The sequence below is a fragment of the Heteronotia binoei genome, chromosome 9 (genome assembly GCF_032191835.1).
Source record: "Heteronotia binoei isolate CCM8104 ecotype False Entrance Well chromosome 9, APGP_CSIRO_Hbin_v1, whole genome shotgun sequence".
NCBI classification, from domain to species: Eukaryota; Metazoa; Chordata; class Lepidosauria; order Squamata; family Gekkonidae; genus Heteronotia; species Heteronotia binoei.
Genome location: NC_083231.1, coordinates 88329727 through 88353137, shown reverse-complemented (window position 1 = coordinate 88353137; position 23411 = coordinate 88329727). Strand labels below are relative to the sequence as shown.

The 23411-nt window shown below is 43.7% G+C and overlaps 1 protein-coding gene across 1 annotated transcript; it reads left to right on the top strand.

Moving 5' to 3' along the window:
- Positions 1-708: 708 nt before the first annotated feature.
- On the top strand, positions 709-23411 carry LOC132577274 (cytochrome P450 2U1). Its single transcript, XM_060246946.1, has 5 exons — positions 709-1177; positions 6859-7494; positions 15740-15901; positions 19117-19284; positions 21088-23411. The coding sequence occupies exons 1-5, from the start codon at positions 1024-1026 to the stop codon at positions 21264-21266; spliced, it is 1299 nt and encodes a 432-aa protein (XP_060102929.1). The 5' UTR covers positions 709-1023; the 3' UTR covers positions 21267-23411.

Here is a 23411-nt window from a genome sequence, read left to right as displayed (position 1 = left end):
GAAAGTGTGGATAAGACTGCTCAGGGTGCTTTCACACACACTAAATAGCACACTTTCACTCCAATTTCAATGCCCTTTTGCCATTAGATTTTACTGTGTGAAATGGCAAAATCCACTTGCAAAGGATCACTGAAGTGGAGTAAAACTGCATTATGTAGCACTGCATTATGTGAAAGTGGACTGAAACTGCATTACGTGAAAGTGCCCTATTATTTAATGTACTGCAGCAAAAAATGAGAGGCGGTATCTTAAATAGTAACAAATGAATTATGCCAACGCCTGCATTTTGCAAAAGCGGTCATAATAATAATAATAATTCGGCCAGTTGGGCCGGCCCGACACAGCTCTTCCGCTCTTCCTGGTTTTGGTGCAGCCGGAGCGGCGGCCAGCTGCCCTGGACAGCCCGGAGAGCAGCGGCCGGCCAGCGCGAGCAAAGCGAGGCAGCCTCTTCTTCTGGCCACTGCCCCGCCTCCCCCCAGCTCCTCCAAGGTCAACGTCCCCGTGGCTCCGCCCTTCCCGCCGGCGACCAACCAACCAGAGGCGGAGGTGTTGGCAGAGGGGGATGCTTATTTGTCCACGGGCAGGGCGCGGAGGATGTAGCGGGCGCCGCCGGACAAGGGGGAAGCGCCGGAGAGCCTGACAGCCGGCCGAGGCAGTGGGGCGAGGGAGCCGCCGGGCAGCTTGGTTGTGCGACGGAGCGGGATGGGCAGCGCGGAGGAGCCGCCGCCGCCGTCGGCCTGGCCGGCCGTTCTGGTGCGGGATCCCATTAGCTCGGCTCTGCTGGCCGCCGTGGGGCTGCTGCTGGCGCTGCTCTGGTTGCTGGGCCGCCGGGCGCGGCAGGGGCTCCCGCCCGGTCCCAAGCCGTGGCCCATCGTGGGCAATTTCGCCTTCGCCATCCTGCCCCAGTTTCTGGGGGTCCAGCGGCTGAACGCCGTCGAGGAAGCGGCGCCCGGCGGCGGCGGCAGCAGCAGCGGCTCCTCGCGGTCGACCTCGCCGCACCTGCTTCTCACCAGCCTGGGCAAGATGTACGGCAACATCTTCTGCTTTTTCGTGGGCAGCCGCCCCATCATCATCCTCAGCGACTTCGAGGTCGTGCGCGACGCCCTCGTCAACCAGGCCGAAGTCTTCAGCGACCGGCCCAGCTTGCCCCTGGTGGCCCTCATCACGAAGAAAAAGGGTAAGGGGCCCGGGAGCTGGAGGGCGCGCCTCGCCCCCAGAGAGCGAAACCTGCAGGTGCGCCACTGCAGCGGGCAGGCCGGGCGCCACGATAAGCCCCCATTGCGAAAACAGCAGAGCAGATGGACCTGCCCTGCGGCTGAGAGTCGGAACAGACACTGGGAGCACGCGGGGGGGGGGGGGCGGGGAGTCCCCTAGTTCAGAGTGCTTGCGTTGTGCTCCTTGCCAAAAATAAAAGCTGCTTTAAATCCAAAGGCAACATTTTTTTTAAAAAAAAAAATTATACTTGGGATGCTGCCGCCAAAAGCTTTTGTGTGCTGTGGTGGCGGCACATCAATTCCTGCGTAAAAAAAAAAAATAGTAGTCCCCTATGCAAGCCCCAGTCGTTTCCAATTCTGAGGTGACGTTGCTTTCACGACGTTTTCACGGCAGACTTTTTACGGGGTGGTTTGCCATTGCCTTCCCCAGTCAAATACACTCCTCCCCCCCCCCCCCAGCAAGCTGGGTACTCATTTTGCCGGCCTCGGAAGGATGGAAGGCTGAGTCAACCTCGAGCCAGCTACCTGAACCCAGCTTCTGCCAGGATCGAACTTGGGTCATGAGGAGAGCTTAGGACTGCAGTATTGCAGCTTTACCACTCTGTGCAACGGGGCTCATAGCACTCTTTTTTGCTGACATTAGAGCACCTGGCTATATAGGAAGAGGAACTACACTTCTGGGCCTGGTCTTGGACTACTTTGGGGAATTGAGGGACCCCTAGAGATATAATACATGTTCATCATAGCAGAGTGAAATGAAATTCAGTTTCTTACCAGTACTGTCTCTTGTGGAATGTGGGGGGGGGGGGGGGGAGGGCTTCTAGCAGAAGATTGGAAAAACGTCTTTGGCCTTTTCCTCAGTGCATTTTTTCCATATCTGATCTCTAGATTAAAGCAAACTGGTTGTTTCATTAATAATGGGGAGGCATGCTGTACTAGTGATACTGCTGGCTGTATCTGGGGGCTGAAATGGGCACATTGCTAACTTTCTCTTTGCCAGTCTCAGCTGAATAGATATAAAGAAGCAAATGGATTTAGCTATTTTCTCTTACTTATGTGTAAAATCACAGGGAACATGCTGCAAAAGAAAACATTCAGCACGTGCATGTTAAAATACTGAGTACAACATGCCACGTCTGTTCTGAAACAAAAATGTATGCTCTGGCTAAAACTGAGGCGAGAATTCTCTTATGGTTCAGGTTTCTTTTTTAAATGGTTGGTTGCTAGTTTGACGCTTTGCTTGTTTTAGAACCATTCTGAACAGTTTAAAATAGCAGGCAAGAAGAGCCCTAGATATCTGGGGACTCAACCAGTTCTGACAGGAAAATTAACTTGGGAGGTGAAGAAGTGCTGCAGATACGTGAAGTTCTGGTGGGGCAGTGTTGGTTTTTTGTTTTAATGCGTTGCATTACCATGGTATCTGGAATATGTTCCAGGAGTATGATTTTTTTGTTTTAAGTTTCTAGCTCTCAAGGCTGATGATATTTACAAGATTTATTAAACACAGAAATCCCAGAGATGAACCACAACAGAAACAGCCCTGTCTGCAGCAAGAGATGTGCAGAACATTTACTTTTAGAGCATTTTGGTATTTTTGATCCAAACTATCGTTAGAGTGTGTTCATGCACACAGTGCAGAATTGATAGATGAGTCGATGGTTGTCTCTTATCGCTTGTTCGGGATTGATATACCCTTCGACAAACAGAAGGAAAATGGAGATGCCAGCTTCTCAGCACATCAGCACTAACTAATCCGAATGGGATCTGGTAGTTGGTGCACATTCTGATGAGGGGTGCTGACCTGTTGGAGAGCCCTGATCTCAGCAATCATACTGCAATGCAGTTTGGCCAGACCTGAATTGAGAAGAATGTAATATAAAACAAGTCATTCAATTGTCAGTTATAAAACTGTATATGATGTTGAACTGGAGAACTGACTAATGAGCTCCAACTTCTGAATTGTGACTTTCAGCATTAGCTACCTGTACCTCTATTAACTTGTCATTGCTGCTGTGTGTACTATTTTTTTTATATTGGCAGAGACATTTGTGTCTACCTTACCATCAAAGCCACTTTGTTACTAGCAAAATTGGCATTTTATCTACAAATTGCTTTAAAGTTACAGCATTTTCCCCAAGTTACAGCAGATTTTTTCCCCATGAGCACTTGTGAAATAACAAGTTTATTTATTCTGTATTATGCAGTTCTTATATAAACTAACCTTAAGGCTATATGATACATAAGATAATTAAGGTTATTATCTATAGTGTAGGGTTTATGAACCCTTAGCTATCACATTTTCAAACTAATCTGTACTGCCTATGTAAAGCATTGTTGTGAACTGCTTAAGCAGCTTTCCGTGTGGCCTTGGGCAGTTCAGTTCTTTTCATGGCCTGTGTGTTATGTTCTTCCCCTGCATCTGTATACATGAAGTGAGAGTTCTGTTCTTGGAACTTAATTCCCAGATGTGCTGGGACCTAATTAGGACTGGGGTCATAGGCAGAGGTGACCTTCCTTTCTGTATCATTTTCTTTACCTGAAATAGCCCCAGGCTTGGCCACTATTTACCATGTTGGGAAAATGTATTTGTACTGTTGGGCTATTGATAATTCTCCCCAAAAGGGCAAACAGCAACTCCCCAGAGCCGTTTTAGGTTGGGAAAATGGTGCAGGCGGAAATGTTAAATTCTGTGGTGCTGATCCAGATTGGGTACACCCATTTTGGTGTAGTGGTTAAGTGCGTGGACTTAAAGAACTGATTCCCCACTCCTCCACTTCCACCTGCTGGAATGGCCTTGGGTTAGCCATTAGCTCTGGCAGAGGTTGTCCTTGAAAGGGCAGCTGCTGTGAGAGCCCTCTCAGCCCCACCCACCTCACAGGGTGTCTGTTGTGGGGGAAGAAGATATAGGAGATTGTAAGCCGCTCTGAGTCTCGGATTCAGAGAGAAGGGCAAGGTATAAATCTGCAATTCTTCTATACAAATTAAGTCCTGAACTTAATCAGAACTAAGTAATGCTGTTCTTTACCATTTGGCTCTGTCCTGCAGTATGTTGCTGAGTACAAGTCTGCTATTGTCAGTTAGTTTCACCATATCACTGATTGGATATTCTGGTTTTAAGAATCTCCTCCATCCAGACCTTTTATGGCATAACATACACATTTAGAAGTTTTAAGAATCATCACTATATCTCAGTGTGGCAAAACCTGTGGATTCTTAAATCTGTAGACTGGAGCCATGAACAGACAAGACAGACCTCCTACAAACCTGACAAAAGTCAGATTTACACAAAAATCTGAGACAATAAAGAATACATTGGGTGGTTATACCTACCAAAATAGTATAAGCAGTACCTGTAGCTATAAGAAATGGAATTCCTTCAGTGGCCATTGCTAGGAAACTAAAGCGGGATTGCCAGTCTTGGCAAGGGGAGGGAGAGCAGGGCAATTTCAAGAACTATTTTGGCTTTTAAATGAGCCAGGGCCACCAGCAACAGTTAGGCAATTAGAGACTTCATGACATGCATGATTCAGCCAGGCCCAGCTGCTGGCTACTGTTCAACGTTCAATCCACAAAGAAGAGTCAATAGCCAGAGTTCGGCACCAAAGGGTAATTTTCTTTCACGCAGTTGCTGGCTAGAAGACCCACGTTCCGCTATACAAAACTTTTTCACAAGCCGAATAACATTCTTACTATTTGCTATGAAAAAGTAAAAAAAGTTACAAACCAAGCCGCTGTCATTAAAGAAAGAAAATTGTGAAACAAACTTTCAAAAATACCTCTCCAAGCATCACTTTTACACGCCCATTTCTTTAGACGTTTTTTCAAAAGACGGCTTGATTTGCACTCACCCATAAGCAATATAAATTCTACCACAGCTGTTGTGCATCACCACATTAAAGGGACCATACCTATTAAAAGCACAGCAAATTAATTACAACATATACTTTTTAAGCCCAAGGGGGACCCAGTAGACATTGTTTACCTTGACTTGCAGAAAGCTTTTGATAAAGTTCCTCATCAAAGGCTCCTAAGTAAGCTCAAGAGTCATGGGGTAAAAGGACAATTCCTCTCATGGATCAAAAACTAGGTAATAAATAGGAAACATAGAGTGAGTATAAATGGGCATTTTTCACAGTGGAGGGTGGTAAGCAGTAGGGTACCGCAGGGCTCAGTACTGGGTCCATTGCTTTTTAACTTGTTCATTAATGATTTGGAGTTGAAAGTAAGCAGTGACGTGGCTAAGTTTGCAGATGACACTAAATTGTTCAGGGTGGTGAGAACCAAGGAGGATTGTGAGGCACTCTGAAAGGATCTGTCGAGGCTAGGTGTGTGGGTGTCATTGTGGCAAATAAGGTTCATTGTGACCAAGTGCAAAGTAATCCACATTGGGGCCAAAAATCCTAACTATAAATACATGTTGATGGGATCCGAACTATCAGTGACTGACCAAGAAAGAGATCTTGGGGTCGTGGTAAATAACTCACTTAAAATGTTGAAAACAGTATGCAACTGCAGTAAAAAAGGCCAACACTATGCTAGGGATTATTAGCAAAGGAACTGAAAACAAATCAGCCAGTATCATAATGCCCCTGTATACATCAGTGGTGTGGCCTCATTTGGAGTGTTGTGTTACAATTCTGGTCACCACACCTCAAAAAAGATACTATTGCATTGGAAAAAGTGCAGAAAAGGGCAACTAGAATGATTAAAAGGTTGGGACACTTTCCCTATGAAGAAAGATTAAAGTGCTTGGGGCTCTTTAACTTGGAGAAACGTTGACTGAGGGGTGATATTAAAAGTTTACAAGATTATGCATGGGACAGAGATGGTAGAGAAAGAAGTACTTTTCTCCCTTTCTCACAATACAAGAACTCATGGGCACTCAATGAAGTTGCTGAGCAGTCAGGTTAGAACAGGTAAAAGGAAGTACTTCTTCACCCAAAGGGTGATTAACACATGAAATTCACTGCCCCAGCAGGTGGTGGCAGCTACAAACAGATAGCTTCAAGAGGGGATTGGATAAACATATTGAAAAGAGGTCCATCAATGGCTATTATCCACAATGCATAGATGGAACTCTCTTTCTGGGGCACGTGATGCTCTTTATTCTTAGTGCTTGGTGGGCGGCAGTGGGAGGGCTTCTAGTGTCCTGGCCCTATTGATGGACCTCCTGATGGCACCTGTGTTTGCTTTTTTTTGTCTTTTTGCTACTGTGTGACAGAGTGTTGGATTGGATGGGCCATTGCCTGATCCAACATGGCTTCTCTTGTGTTCTTATAAATTGAGCTTAGAAGCTCAAGAATGTTCTCCATTCTTCTAATCCATACAGGACATATCAGGGACTGAATTTATAATTTTTTTTTCATTCAAAGTCTAGTTCTGCCATTGACTCCCCAAAGATTAACTTGAATATGCAGCTAGTACTTGGAGAACTCTGACTACCTCCTGAGGTGACAGTGTTGTGGAGCACTTGCTGTTTGTGTTTCCTATTCCACATGCAAAACTGCTTTGTCACATAGACAGTGGAGAGGGTCTGTGCCATATTTACAGTGGACAAGAGGTTAAATAAACCTTTTCCAGCGCACATGAGCAACTCTGTTCATGATTCCAGTCTCTTCCCCCCCCCCCCTTCTCTTTCATTCAGGTGTGGTGTTTGCGCCTTATGGCCCAGTATGGAGAAAACAACGGAAGTTCTCCCATTCCACTCTCCGTCATTTTGGATTAGGAAAGCACAGCCTGGAGCCAAAAATCACTGAGGAATTCAGGTTTGTGAAGGAAGAAATTTTGAAATATGGGGAGAAACAGTTTAACCCCTTCCCCATTATCAGCAATGCAGTGTCCAACATCATCTGTTCCATAGCCTTCGGCAGGCGCTTTGATTATGACAATGTTGAGTTTAAGACCTTGCTGAGCCTCATGTCACGGGGCCTGGAGATAAGCCTCAACATCCATGTCATTCTGGTGAACATCTGCCCTTGGCTGTACTACCTCCCTTTTGGTCCCTACCGGGAACTCAGGCAGATTGTGTTTGACATCACAACTTTCCTGAAGAAAATAATTGCACAGCACAGGGAAAACCTGGATGCCCAGAATCCCCAGGACTTCATAGATATGTACCTTCTTCAAGTGGATGAGGAGAAAAAGACCAACAGCAAAAGCAGCTTTAATGAAGACTACCTGTTTTACATCATCGGAGACCTTTTTGTTGCAGGCACAGACACTACAACTAACACAATCCTCTGGTGTCTGCTGTACTTGTCACTTCACCCACAAGTACAAGGTAAATGGGGTCTTTTCAAACCGATATTTATTTAACCTGTTTTTTTTTCCACTGAAAGGTAGGTCCAAAGCAACTTGTAATATCAAAAAATATGCATACAACAAATTTTGCTTACCATCAATAGACTTAGTCACAAAGCAAATGGATAGTGTGTGGAGCAGGTGGCAACAGTTCTTCCCTTGATGAAAACTGTATACTGCCCCCCCACCACACCAAGCACTTCCCCTCCATTGGGATTGCCCTTCAGCCAGTAATTATCAAATCTCCTGTCTTCAGGTAACACCTTCAATGTGGATTTGTCTGCCATGGAATCTTGGTGGGTAGCTGAGAACTCCAGAGCATGTTCTAATTCAAGGAGCATCCTCAGGTCAAGTGGGGTACTGGCCAGGCTTTGGAGGGACTGGTCATTCCCTCATGCAAACTGAGAGTTTATCCAGAATTCCTTTGCCACGGCACGTTACTGGAAAAAACTGGTAATAGTGGGTAAGGCAATTCTCAGGGCTCAGCAAGGCACAGTGTTTTCCCCCCTTGTGCAAATGCAGCCTCTAGAATTGCTTTATGAAAGAGAAGATGGGTTTGGAGTGAGAGGGGGGAAATCTAGCCTTTTCCTCCTCTGCTATTTTCATATCAGAAAAGGGTTACCCTGAGCTGCTGTTACACCTATGGGAGGGGGCAAATATGGATGCATATAGATTCGAATAAAATAAATCGAATAAAATAAATAAATAAATTTCCCCCAGGGTGGCTTTTCCATAGGGTTGGCAACTTCAGGTGGTGGTTGGAGATCTCCCAGAAATCCAGCTGATCAGCTCCCCTGGAGAAATTGTTAGCTTTGGAAGGTGAACTCCATGGCATTCTACCCTCTTGAAGTTCCACTTCTCAAACATTGCCCACCCCAGGCTCTACCCAAATATTCTCCAGGAATTTCCCTACCCAGAGCTGACAACACTGTGTTTCCAGCAAGGAAATGGCATGGGAAAGTTTCTTGCTCTCTCCTCATCTCCCCCCCCCTCCCCCCATTGATAAAGCAGTCCTGGAGGCTGAATTTGCAAAAGCAGAAAAATAGAAGTTGTTTAAAATGTACACAGAAGAAACCTTAACATGTAACTGAGCCCTCAGAGAGCCGTGTCTGCCATTACTGATCTGTTAATTGAGAAGCTCTTGATAAGCTTTCAAGGAACTCTAAGGTTACTTGGAATACAATTGGAAAACCACAGCCTTCGCCAGTTCTTGCTCGACAGTATTCAGTGTTGCTATGTCTATGTTGAGCATGTACCCATTTGAATAGCTAAGGCTTAAATATTAATTATCCTTCCACAGTCTCTGACCACATTTCACAACACATGGCCATATTACCTCATATGATCAGTCTCTTAACAAAACTACATCACAAAAGTATTAGAGGCCATCAAAATAGAATTGAGGAAGTGAAAACATCAAAAATATCTTTTTAGAAATAATAAAAACAAATTGTTGGCTCCTGGCTAAGTAGCCAGTGGGGCTTCCCACCATGGCTGGAACTCTGCCACACAGTGGGGTAACCAGACAGCTTCCCATTGGCTCCACTCTGGTCCTGCAGGGAGTGCAGCTTGCCTCCAAACCCCAGCACACCTAAATTGATAAATTGCATGCATCATATTATAACCTATATAATAGTTGCTTTATAGTATTTGTTCATTCAGAAGTTTTACTGCATTAGCTCAGAAATCATAAACAATACAGTTCCAACACAGTGAATAATAAATAAAATGCATATACGCCTAAATCATAAATAAAATGTATAAAGATTAAAACTTCTGAAGATGAAAATGCTACATAATGTTGTTTTTTTAGTAAGCCAAAGGAACTTTTATTAATAATAATGGGTTACCCTGAGCTGCTGTTACGCCTATGGCAGGGGGGCAAATATGGATACCTATAGATTTCCCCCAGAAATCCAAACTTTCTTAAACTACATTTGCCTGGTAACTTAGTTGCTGTAAACCATGTGATGGATGATATCATAGCTTGGTTTACAAAATATTGTTGCAGGTGGAGGTGTCCTTCCAGGCGCTTGCAGTCCTTCTCAGTGGTGGCTTGATTCTACACGTAGAGCACAATGAGATTACAGAAAAGGTCTGCACCATTTCAAACTGCAAGGGGAGAGCTGCTTTTGAATGCCTACTATATACAACTGGAATACAGAAGAAAATTTCTGGTTTACTTTTAAATAGGCTACCCCTCTTGAAGCCTTAATATGCTACTTATCAATTTCAGGGATTTTTTAAAAGATGCATAACCGTCCACCACCTTAGAAAGCTGTCGTCTCAGTCCCACCTTGTTATGCTGCATGTTTAGTTCAAGCCTAAATCAAGTGACCAGGGCCACTGAGGTCGAAACATTACATTTGCCACATGATCACACATTACATTTGCCACATGATCACCATGGAGACTTTTGGCAGGACTCCCACAGCACGTTCCCCAAGGGAACTCAGTTCAGAAGCTCTGCATGGGCCAATTTGAATCCAAACCATGGCGCAAGGGGAGAAAGGGCTTCTGCTTTTCATCTAAGTCATTATCCCAACCCAAAATGGACCTGAGGGTGTTATTTGCTCCTCAGCACCTAGGGAACATTTTAGGTCAGAGAAGAGCCTCTTCTCCCCCCCCCCCACTTCCCCATCTCACACTCAATCCAAATTGGGCTCTTGCAGTGCTTTCAAATGGAGTTCCCCAAGGGAATCATCGGCTAGTGTTTCACTGCAAGTTCCCTGCAGTGATTACATGCAGCAGCCAATGTAATGTGTAGTTTCCCTCTTAAGGCAAAATAAAGCAGTGCTTCCCCCCCCCCTCCCCCAGCAACATACAATTAAATTCTAAAATAGGGGTGTCGAACTCAAACTAAAATAGGGGTGTTGAACACAGATTTGATAAAAATGAGACCTTGTTGGGCTGAGCCATGGTGAGCCGGGCCGTGTGTGTATGTATTTAAGATTAAGTAGCAGAGATATAAAGGATACAGACAAACACAATTAAAGATTTTTAAAAAACACCTTAAAATGAAACATGCTTAAAACATTAGCACTCATTAGCCTTAAAGGTGCTTTCTTTGTATCTTTCCCATGGGATCCAGGGAGCTGGGCAAAGGAAGCTCTGGCTCTTGCTTTCTTTCCCCAGGGGACCAGGAGGAGGAGAAGCCTCAGCCAATAGGAGGGAGGCTTGGCTCAGTAACTCTGCTGTGCAATTGAGAGAGCCTGACAAAGCAAGCTCTCCCTGGAAGCTGTAAAAGGTAAGAAGGACTCCTTTAAGCGGTGGAAAACCAGTCCAAGTGAGATTAATAAAAGGGAACACAGGCAGTGGCAAATCAAATGCAAGACTGTGATCAGGCAGGCAAAAAGGGACTATGAGGAGCATAATGCAAAAAACATAAAGACCAACAATAAAAATTTCTTCAAATATATTAGAAGTAGGAAACCAGCCAGGGAAGCAGTGGGGCCCTTGGATGACCATGGGGTAAAAGGATTACTGAAGGAGGATGGGGAAATGGCTGAGAAGCTGAATGCATTTTTTGCCTCCGTCTTCATCGTGGAAGATGAGAAGTGTTTGCCCGCCCCAGAACCACTAATATTGGAAGGGGTGTTGAAAGACCTGAGTCAGATTGAGGTGACAAAAGAGGAGGTCCTACAACTGATAGACAAATTAAAAACTAATAAGTCACCGGGTCCGGATGGCATACATCCGAGAGTTCTGAAAGAACTCAAAGTTGAACTTGTGGATCTTCTAACAAAAATCTGTAATCTTTCATTGAAATCTGCCTCTGTTCCTGAGGACTGGAAGGTAGCAAATGTCACCCCCATCTTTAAAAAGGGTTCCAGAGGAGATCCAGGAAATTACAGGCCAGTCAGTCTGACTTCAATACCGGGAAAGTTGGTAGAAACCATTATCAAGGACAGAATGAGTAGGCACATTGATGAACACAGGTTATTGAGGAAGACTCAGCATGGGTTCTGTAAGGGAAGATCTTGCCTCACTAACCTGTTACATTTCTTTGAGGGGGTAAACAAACTTGTGGACAAAGGAGACCCGATAGATGTTGTTTACCTTGACTTCCAGAAAGCTTTTGATAAAGTTCCTCATCAAAGGCTCCTTAGAAAGCTTGAGAGTCATGGAGTAAAAGGACAGGTCCTCTTGTGGATCAAAAACTGGCTGAGTAATAGGAAGCAGAGAGTGAGTATAAATGGGCAGTCTTCGCAGTGGAGGACGGTAAGCAGTGGGGTGCCGCAGGGCTCGGTACTGGGTCCCATGCTCTTTAACTTGTTCATAAATGATTTAGAGTTGGGAGTGAGCAGTGAAGTGGCCAAATTTGCGGATGACACTAAATTGTTCAGGGTGGTGAGAACCAGAGAGGATTGTGAGGAACTCCAAAGGGATCTGTTGAGGCTGGGTGAGTGGGCGTCAACGTGGCAGATGCGGTTCAATGTGGCCAAGTGCAAAGTAATGCACATTGGGGCCAAGAATCCCAGCTACAAATACAAGTTGATGGGGTGTGAATTGGCAGAGACTGACCAAGAGAGAGATCTTGGGGTCGTGGTAGATAATTCACTGAAAATGTCAAGGCAGTGTGCGTTTGCAATAAAAAAGGCCAACGCCATGCTGGGAATTATTAGGAAGGGAATTGAAAACAAATCAGCCAGTATCATAATGCCCCTGTATAAATCGATGGTGCGGTCTCATTTGGAGTACTGTGTGCAGTTCTGGTCGCCGCACCTCAAAAAGGATATTATAGCATTGGAGAAAGTTCAGAAAAGGGCAACTAGAATGATTAAAGGGCTGGAACACCTTCCTTATGAAGAAAGGTTGAAACGCTTAGGGCTCTAGCTTGGAGAAACGTCGACTGAGGGGTGACATGATAGAGGTTTACAAGATAATGCATGGGATGGAGAAAGTAGAGAAAGAAGTACTTTTCTCCCTTTCTCACAATACGAGAACTCGTGGGCATTCGATGAAATTGCTGAGCAGACAGGTTAAAACGGATAAAAGGAAGTACTTCTTCACCCAAAGGGTGATTAACATGTGGAATTCACTGCCACAGGAGGTGGTGGCGGCCACAAGCATGGCCACCTTCAAGAGGGGGTTAGATAAAAATATGGAGCAGAGGTCCATCAGTGGCTATTAGCCACAGTGTGTATGTGTGTGTGTGTGTGTGTGTGTGTGTGTGTATATATATATATATATATATATATATATATATATATATATATATATATATATATATATATATATATATAGCCGCTGTGTGACACAGAATGTTGGACTGGATGGGCCATTGGCCTGATCTAACATGGCTTCTCTTATGTTCTTATGTTCCCCCTTCCTCCCCTCAATGGAGAAAATGAGAGTTTTTGCTCTGTAGTTCCTGTGCAATTCAGAAAGCTTGCAAAGCAAGCTGTTATGCAGAAGGAAGCAAGAGAGAGGGAGAAGGAAGCAGATGACAGCCAGTTGCTTGGGGGCCTGATAGGAGCTCTCCGAGGGCCTGATTCAGCCCCCAGGCTGCACGTTTGACACCCTTGTTCTAAAATGTGATTCAGTCTTGCTGGCATAAAGCAACATCCAACACATTGGTTCTGAATGCAGAATGACTGAAGGCCCCTCTTCACCAATCCTGAAATAACATCACTGTAGATAACCAGCATATTCCTTAATGACTACTAGGGCTTGATGTGCCCTGTATTTTGGAGGGGAGGCAGGGAGATCTTCAAATTCTACTCTAGCCAGTGTTAGAATGGACTTAGCCTGTTTTCAAGTCTACTTAGTAGTGGCCCTCACACTATGGAACAGTTTGCCTATGGCTTATAGGATGGCCATAGGCAAACTGTTATGTTACTCTTTTTAGGAAAACCTCCTGTTAATTAGCAGTTAGTTCTTTATGTTGGGGGCTTATTGGTTGTTAAGACTTTGATTGTGGGCTACCTTGGACTTCCTTAGAATATAAGAGAAGCCATGCTGGATCAGGCCAATGGTCCATCCAGTCCGTCACTCTGTGTCACACAGTGGCCAAAAAAACCCCCAGGTGCCATCAGGAGGTCCATCAGTGGGGCCAGGACACTAGAAGCCCTTCCCCTGTGCCCCTCCTCAAGCACCAAGAATACAGAGCATCACTGGCCCAGACAGAGAGTTCCAACAATATGTTGTGACTAATAGCCACTGATGGACCTCTGCTCCATATGTTTATCCAATCCCCTCTTGAAGCTGTTTATGCTTGCAGCCACCACCACCTCCAGTGGTATTTGAAAATTACCTACTGGTTAAAGTAGCCCAGACCTTAATTACTATTACCTGTTCATTCCCTTGGCTGGATTCCTGAACTCAGGTATTATATCAAGCATTCCAATGTACTGTCACTGAACTCTGCACCTGATGGCAAGATTCAAAGGACCGTGGACTTCTTTGATACACTCTCAACAAACCAAGTAGCTGTTTGCATGTTTTTGCCTGTGGGTGCAGTTATAAATTGCACAAGCCTGGATAGGAAGGCCAGTGAATGGGAGGGTTAAAAAAAGAAGAAAGCGGACAGGAACATAAGAGTCTCTTGATAGACAAAGACAAAAAAAATGAAATGAGAACTGTGTAGCCATTTTTGTATGAAGAAGAGACAGAAGAGCATTGTGGCTGATGGCAGAGAACAGACCTCTCTGCTAGGGTTGCCAGTCCTTTCTGGCAGCGTGCTGTGCCTTTAGCAGCTGCTCAACTGGCAGAAATTCAGCAATCCAATCACTGTCTCCCTGGTTTAAAAGAGACATAGAAATTCTTTCCAGTTGCTGTGTCTCTGTGCAAAGCATGGTGCTAAAGTCAATGAATGGCATAACCATCAAAACTACTCCATTTCCTTCACTATCATAAATTAGACTGAATGCTTGCATCTCTGGGAAAACATTCAGAAACACTGAAAGAACTGTATAGTGGAGTCAGATAGAATGGATGATCCACAGCCAGAATTCCATTGCCTCATCTTAACAAAAGCATACATTCTTTTTTTTTTTTGCAAAAGCGGTAAAATGGCCCTAACTAAAATATTTAATGTGCAGGTTGGCAGTCTTGATAATATCTAAGAACAAGTCAGACTTGTTCAGGAGTTTTCTTCCAAGTGTTTTTAGGAATATGTCTTTATTTCTGATTGCCACAGGAGGGCAGTACTTTACTTTTAGTTTGTACTTAATTTGTCTTGTCCCATCCCCCCCCCCCCCAAAAAAAAAAGTCTGGAGCTCAAAACTTCCTTTGGAAGTTTGCATCCTGAGTCCAGATGCAAGTAACAAATGATACTAGATCCTAATCTGACATGCTAGTGTAGTCTGACATTCCAGCAGTACCTTATTGACCCAGTTTTTAAAATTCAGTAAAATCAACTAACAGTGAAATCCCAAGCAGTTAATCCCAACTACTTCATTTTTTAAAAAGTATGGTGATCAAGACTTTTTTTTGGGAGGGGGGAGCGGGGGCAGAATGTCACCTAATTCCAGATTCAAAGGATTAAGATTGGAATAGCTTTGCATAGGATTATATTGTAAACACTGAAGTCCTATATTTAATATGAATTCTGTTTTTAAACGGGCAAGGACATATTATCAACAGAAGAAAAATGTGGGAAAATCAAATGTGGGAAATCAAAATCAAATTCTTCTCCCATGGCCTGTAGCACAAAAAAATCTTATGTTTTTTCAGTAGGGCTGCACATGAATCAACATCTCCCCCACCCCATTCATGCTACTTTATTTATGGTACAAAATATATAATGCCTTTTCTGAGAATCTGCTCAAGGTGGCTTATGAAGTTAAAAGTTATAAGGCTGGAGATAAATCATAACAGACTGCTAAAATCCAGCTAATGAGTATCTAACCAGAGCATACAAACTTGCATAAAATATTTAGCAGCTTAAAATGATCCTTGTGAAACTATCCTCAGGCTTTAACATAGTGTTTACTATTAAAAGAGCAAAACCTGTTATTTAAAAGTTAGGGTAAAAAAATTCTGTTTTGGCCTGATACCTAAGAGACATTAGGGAACGTGCCTGTCAAACCTCAAGGACATGGGCTTTCCACAGGCAGGGCTCCTCCACTGAAAAACCCCCATTTCTGGTCACTACCCACCCTCACCTCTGCAGTTGGGGCACTCAGAGCAGAGTTTGTGAGCAGGATCTTAACTATATGGCAGGACATGGTTCTTTAGGGAAGTGGCCCTGCTTTCTCCCCCACTGTCTTTGTTTTCAACAGAAAAAGTCCAAGAAGAAATTGAATCGGTCATTGGCCGGGATAGATGTCCTACCCTTGCTGACAAGGTACATATGCCCTTCACAGAAGCCACCATCATGGAAGTTCAGAGAATGACAGTGGTTGTCCCTCTTTCTATTCCTCGGATGGCATCGGAAACTACTGGTAGGTCTTGTGGTGGTCTGTTCCTTGTGCCTCCAAGAGGTGGTTTTATACATTACAGAGACTCAAATAAAGCCAAAGCTTGATGGGCATGCACTGTGCCTCCTTTGTTTCTGTAACTTGTGAAGTGCATGCTTTCTTCAGGATCTTGTCTGCAGTGAGGTCTGAAACAAACTTGGAAGAAAGGTACAATTCCAGCCTGGGAGATTCCTAGAGATTTTTTTTTTTGGGGGGGATGCTATAGAGGGAGAGGTTTCTCCTGGAATCTATGGTATTGTTTAATGAGGGAGATATTTCACCTAGTATACCATAGATTCTGCTATCTAAAACTGTCACTTCAACGAAACGGATCTCTGTTGTCTGGAGACCAGCTGCAATTCTGAGAGAGCTCCAGGCCCTTCCTGTAAATTGGCAACCCAAGCCACAGGTGAAATGTGCAAGCAAAAGCTGTACATTATGCTACAATGTGTCTTCCCCTCATCCCAGTCTACCATAGCCTAAAATCTTGCTGAGTCACAGCAGTTTTGAACATTGTGTTGGCATCCATCAACCTGATAGTTTTTTATGTGTAAAACTCTCAGAAATAATCCAGCTTCCTGCAAGATAGACAGCCATTCGGGTGTGCACTCAGACAATGGAAGAACTGGTAATAAAAGCAAGTAATAGTTTTCCACAAGAGTCCCATGGTGCAGAGCAGTAAGCTGCAGTACTGCAGTCCAAGCTCTGCTCATGACCTGAGTTCAATCCCGGTGGAAATTGGGTTCAAGTAGCCAGCTCAAGGTTGACTCAGCTTTCCATCCTTCCAATGTTGGTAAAATGAGTACCCAGCTTGCTGGGGGGAAAGTGTAGATGACTGGGGAAGGCAATGGCAAACCACCCTGTAAAAAAGTCTGCCGTGAAAACATGATGCGACGTCACCCCAGAGTTGGAAACAACTGGTGCTTGTACAGAGGACTACCTTTAGTTAGAGGTTCAAAAGTGTTTCAAATGAGTTCTTTGGTCTAAGGATCAGACAAGAAAAGACAGCAGTTCTGTGATCAGAACCGCTCCCTCAGTTTAAAAAAAAAAAAATTAAAAGCAGCCATGATGGAGGTATGTGTGTGAGAGAGAACTGGACCAGGACTCAGTTTAAAGCCCTGAAGCTGCTTGCCCGAAGAAAGATAATATAGGCATGCATATGTACGTGTGTGAGTGTATATAATTACAGACACAGGGCAGGGGTTGCCTCCCTTCACAGTATAACCCCATATGCTGCTTTTAACATAAAACTGCAGGAGATGCTGATCTTCTTTAGCTGTGTCCTAAGAACATGGCAGAGGGGGACTTTGGCTTTGAGAACCAAGCCTGCCAACCAAACTTGTTATGGGGCAGTTAGGGAGGAGTCGCTTTCATGGAACTTTATGAGCCAATAAATTGTCCATTGTAGACAGAGAGACAGTGGGAATAGCTTATCTGTTTCAGAGAGTGATATGGGAATGAAGGGCAAGAACTATGATCAGCCAGAGCTCTTGGACTGTGAACTGCATCCAGCTCTCTTATTTTGTGCATCTGTTGGTATAAATCAGCCAGGTAACCTGCTAAAGCAACCCAGATAACCTACTAAAGATTTGCCTCTGCTGCAGTTATGCTGCAGCTCAGACCTCTGCAGGATTGCTTCACCTTTGGCTCTGATAAACTTTCATTTGCTGACAAACTGAATGTGACCCTGTGTTTATTCAGATGTTCAGTATCTTGTACCCAAAGGCTGCCCTTGGGCTCTGCCAGCATGCTTTTCTTTGCAAGGTGTGAGGGTTTTACTTGAACTGTGCTTGGGAAGGATCAGGCATGCACTCCTGGGGCAGAGCAGCCACTAAGCTTGCTGTGGAACACTGGCTTTTTTTACAGGGCTTTTTTTGAGCAGGAACACACAGGAATGCAGTTCCGGCTAGCTTGGTGTCAGGGGTGTGTGACCTAATATGCAAATGAATTCCTGCTGGGCTTTTTCTACCAAAAAAACCCCAACCCCTGCTTAGAAGTATCTGAAGAAGGGAGTTTTGACTCTCAAAGCTCATGCCTCCAGAGCTTGTTGGTAAGAACATAAGAGAAGCCATGTTGGATCAGGCCAATGGCCCATCCAGTCCAACACTGTGTCACACAGTGGCCAATTTTTTTTTATATATATACACACACATACACTCTGTGGCTAATAGCCACTGATGGACCTCTGCTCCATATTTTTATCCAATCCCCTCTTGAAGCTGGCTATGCTTGTAGCCGCCGCCACCTCCTGTGGCAGTGAATTCCACATGTTAATCACCCTTTGGGTGAAGAAGTGCTTCCTTTTATCCATTCTAACTTGACTGCTCAGCAATTTAATCGAATGACCACGAGTTCTTGTATTGTGAGAAAGGGAGAAAAGGACTTCTTTCTCTACTTTCTCCATCCCATGCATTATCTTGTAAACCTCTATCATGTCACCCCACAGGCGATGCTTCTCCAAACTAAAGAGTCCCAAGCGTTTCAACCTTTCTTCATAGGGAAAGTGTTCCAACCCTTTATTCATTCTAGTTGCCCTTTTCTGGACTTTCTCCAATGCTATAATATCCTTTTTGAGGTGTGGCGACCAGAACTGCACACAGTACTCCAAATGAGACCGCACCATTGTTTTATACAGGGGCATTATGATACTGGCTGATTTGTTATCAATTCCCTTCCTAATAATTCCCAGCATGGTGTTGGCCTTTTTTATTGCAATCGCACACTGTCTTGATATTTTCAGTGAGTTATCTACCATGACCCCAAGATCTCTCTCTTGGTCAGTCTCTGCCAGTTCACACCCCCCATCAACTTGTATTTGTAGCTGGGACTCTTGGCCCCAGTGTGCATTACTTTGCACTTGGCCACATTGAACCTCATCTGCCATGATGACGCCCAATCACCCAGCCTCAACATCCATTTGGAGTGCCTCACAATTGGTCTCTAAGGTTCTTACAGGGACCATTTGGCTTAGCTTACTCCAAGACTGTTTTAACATCCCAGTGTGCCTTGACACATTGGCACAAACTCACACTGGCAGATTTGTGCAACAGGACCAGTCAAAAAAGCAATCCAGTTGAACTCATGTACTTTTAAGTTCCTTTGATTTCAACGGGACTTTGCCAGTTTACTGATTCTGCCAGTAAAAGCTATCCATTTGAGTAATGCCTTTTGTTAAACATACAATCTTTTTGTTTTTAAAGTGTTCCAGGGCTACACTATTCCAAAGGGAAGTGTAATCTTCTGTAACTTGTGGTCAGTGCACAGAGATCCCAGCATATGGAAAAACCCAGATGATTTCTACCCTGAAAGGTTTCTGGATGAAAATGGCCAGCTTCTCAAAAAAGAAACCTTCATCCCTTTTGGAATTGGTAATGGAACTGTGTTTAGAGGGGCAGTATGCAAAAATGTTACTATGTTAAGGGTTGATTCTTAAGAGTGTCCATGAAATATTTCAAAAACCCTTTTGCATCTCTCTTGTTTGTTGTTAGAAATATATGGGGACAAATGTTGTCTTGAGGGTGTGAGACTTTTAAAATTGTGTGCATTAAGTATTCCTGAAAAATCTATAAAACCTAGTATCCATTTTGTTCTGGTCTAGCTGAGTAACAAAATAAGTTCCAATTCCCAACATAATCCAACGCTGTAAGTATCAAATCACATTGCAGAATTTTCTTCAAAATGTTATTGTGCATATACATGTGTGTACACACATACTCAGAATGTCTTTAAAAACATTACTCTTATTCTTAATGGCTTTTTGATACTTTATACCATGATCCTTCAGATACAGTGGGTTGGATTCAATTGTCTTTTCTTCTGCTGTCAAAGGAAGGTGGTTGAACGAAGCAGGAGTCAAGTTGCATCTTTAAGACTAACCAAGTTTTATTCAGAACGTAAGCTTTTGTGTGCTCTCTAAGCACACTTCATCAGACAAGGGGATCAGGTATTGTGGATCCCTTCGTCTGATGAAGTGTGCTTAGAGACCACACGAAAGCTTACGTTCTGCATAAAACTTGGTTGGTCTTAAAGGTGCAACTTGACTCCTGCTTCGTTCAAGTGCTTCAGACCAACATGGCTGCCCACTTGGATCTATCTAAAAGGAAGGTGGTGTCCTCTTTGACCATTCAAAAAGGCCATCTAGAAAACCTGCATATGGAAAGGCCTTGAGGGGAGAGGGTTGTAGTATGGAGGGGCATTGGGTGAAACTGAGTAGAAAATCTATCTGGCTCCATTGCAATAGCTTGTATATGATTTTATTCTGAAAATATAAGGGCACCTGTTTGTTTTTATGAGGGAGTGGTGACTTCCAGTGACTCTCCCATCACTTTTCTGACTTCCAGTTTGGGGACAATCCTATGTAGCTTTGCACAGAAGTAACTCTCATGTTTACTCGGTAGGATTTCCTCCCAGGAAAGTGTCCCCGCCTGGGCTGTACCTGAGGGTCCACTAACCCTTCTCCTGGGAACAAAATTTGGAGCCCAGCTCTGTAAGCTGTTGTGAGAGAAGGGAATTGGCAGAAATCGCTATCTCACTCTTAAAATCATTGGGGGGGAGGTAGCCACTGGTAGTATGACTTTTTAAATATTCATTCTTTTTTAAAGATCTTATCCTAGGAATCTTTCATATAATAACAGTCCTGAGCATCTCATCAGCCCATCACACCAGCCCTTAGTGTTGCAAACTGTCAACCATTGAATGGTTTGAGGTTTTTCTGGTTTTTCATCCCCCAGACTGCTTTGTTACAAGTCTTCTTAATAATGGAAACCCTGGAGAAGACCTTTTAAAGATATATTTCCACACTGATTTAAGCACCTGTATTCTTAGAGCTTTGTCAGTTAGGAAGAGTATTGTTTACTCCACTTCTGTTGTACAAATATGGCTCTGTACCCAGTAAATGTGAGGTACCCTTAATGGGTTTATAAGGTAGCTTACGATAAAATCTGTGGTATCCCTTATAAGCAGGGCTTTTTTCGAGCAGGAACGCACAGGAACACAGTTCTGGCTGACTTGGCACCAGGGGGTGTGGCCTAATATGCAAATGAATTCCTGCTGGGCTTTTTGTACCAAAAAAGCCCCGCTTATAATCATGACTTGTCACATGCTGATAGTATTATTGGTGTTCACTTAAAAGATGTTTCACTGTTCTCTGTTCTCAATTGCATTTTCAAAAGGAAAACGTGTGTGCATGGGAGAACAGCTAGCCAAGATGGAGCTCTTCTTGATGGTGACAAGCCTCCTGCAACATTTCACTTTCTTGTATCCAGAGGACTTGAAGAAGCCTTCAATGGATGGAAGATTTGGTCTGACCTTGGCTCCATTTCCATTCAACGTAATTGCCTTAAAGAGATGAAGGCACACCGTAGGAGAATGCTGCATGAAGTTTTCGTTACTCTTATGAAATTTCAGGGCTATCTATTAAATGCACTTCACTAGCAAAATCACCAGCCCTGAGCAGGAATAGGGGGACCTGTAGCCCACAGGCTGCCCCAAACTCATCAAGCACTTTTCCCACGGCATGGGGACTGTTGAGTAAGAATTGTGAACCTTTTTTATGAAGGGAGAGATGGGAATGGAGATTTTCTAATCATGTTTGTTGCAGAATGATGCATTTTAAAAAATTGGTGCAGAAAAATCTCACTGGTAAGTAGCTTTTTATATTAAATTCTTAATATATAATTTAACAGTGGATTCAAAATGAAAAAAAAACCCCACAAAGTCGTGGTATATTTGGATATATTTTTTTCATACAAGTCATGAACATCCTTTTCAAAAGACACATGGCGGGTGCCTGCAGATCTACCTTAAAAAGAGGACTCTCTGCAGTTTTTCATCGTCCAGGCTGAGCCTGGCTTCTACCCACCTTCACTGTGAAAATAACTGAGGTACAGGACACTGACTCAGTCTTCCCCCTCCCACCACACTTCAGGCAGGCTGTCTGTTTTGTTCAGCATGTACATTTATTCAATTGTATATTTGTGACTCAATATTCAGTTGTATATTTGTGACCCTTTAAATCATTTTTAAAATGCTGGAACAACTAGGTCATTGAAGGCACTGGTTTCAGCCAGTCAGAACTGTGCAGATTTGGTTTCTGGTGCAATCACACAGAAGGTGTTTTTCTTACGCTCAATTTGGGAGAGGAGGTCCAAACATAAGTTCCACTGCAGGAAGAACTCACCAGTCATATCATGTACACCTTTATGCACCTGAAATTTATCTTATGGAATTACTTGAAAGTTGATACTTTGAAGTAGTGACACTTGTCTCCTTCCCCTACTTTGGACTTGCCTGCATTATAAATTCACTGCAGATCTGTGCTGAACTGAAGCTGATATAGCCAGCAACAGACCTACCATACCTACTCTGAAAACATTTGAGGATCTGTGTAGGTGCTCTGGGAAACAGCGTTTACATGGTTCAAACTGTACTACTGTGAAGACAGGCAACTTCTCTCACTCAGCTCAACACAGTACAAAACACGCAGAAAGAGAAATCTCACATTTGCTTGTTTTGCTGTATGTGGGATGAATTCTGTCCATGTGCTCTCCCTTGCCTTCCCCTCTTCTGCTGTCAGTGAGAAATAAGCATTACAAAGAGTAATGCACGTATCTACAGCTAGTTTATTTTCAGTTTTGTTCATGGATTCTGTTGGCAGGCTTGCAGCCTGAGTTTGTACTACTCATTGGGGCAGCAATGTGCAATCACATGTTCTTACAAATGGTGAGACAATTGCATCAGGGCCATCTAGGAATATGGGAGATCAAGTCGCCATTTGTGTGCACTCATATCATAGACACACGTATCTCCTAGGAAGGAAACGACACTGCCATAGCCTTGGGCTGGCCTTCTTGGCAGGGAAGAACCTACTGCAATGTAAATACAGCACACCATTTCTAATTCATTGCTAGTTAAAGGTACTGGCAAGCTGATGCAAAGGTAGTACAAGGCTATTAATTGACACTGTGCAGCTTTAAGCTACAATACACTTGCATTGTGGAGAAGCCTTGGAGATTGGGGGGAAGGGGTGTTGGAAGTTCTGGGACAGTTCCTAAAAGACTGGAATCTTCAATAGGAAAGTTAAAAACTGCACTGCTAATTTCAAGATGATTACTGTTAAACAACCAGACCAACTGCACTGCAGAGCTGGAAGTGCAACTTTGTACAGCATGTTCGCCTCCTATAGTAAGGCCCCCTTTTAATGATGCACTTTATCATTTTTGTCCAGGATCCAAAGACCTGTATTTCTACCTTAGGAGGCTTGAAAGGCCTTGTTAATGATATATGTAGGTTGCCTGTATTGTGCTGATGTTTATTCTGCCTGCACTCCCACCCAATGAATGCCTTGTTTAGAATTTTGCAATGTAAGATATCATTCCCATTTGAAATGACCATTTGAGACTTGCTTTTTGAAAACGTGCCTCTACTTCTTCATACAACCTGAGATCCTGTTCCTCAGTGTGAATCCCTTTGTCTAAATAAACTTTTTATTTTAAAA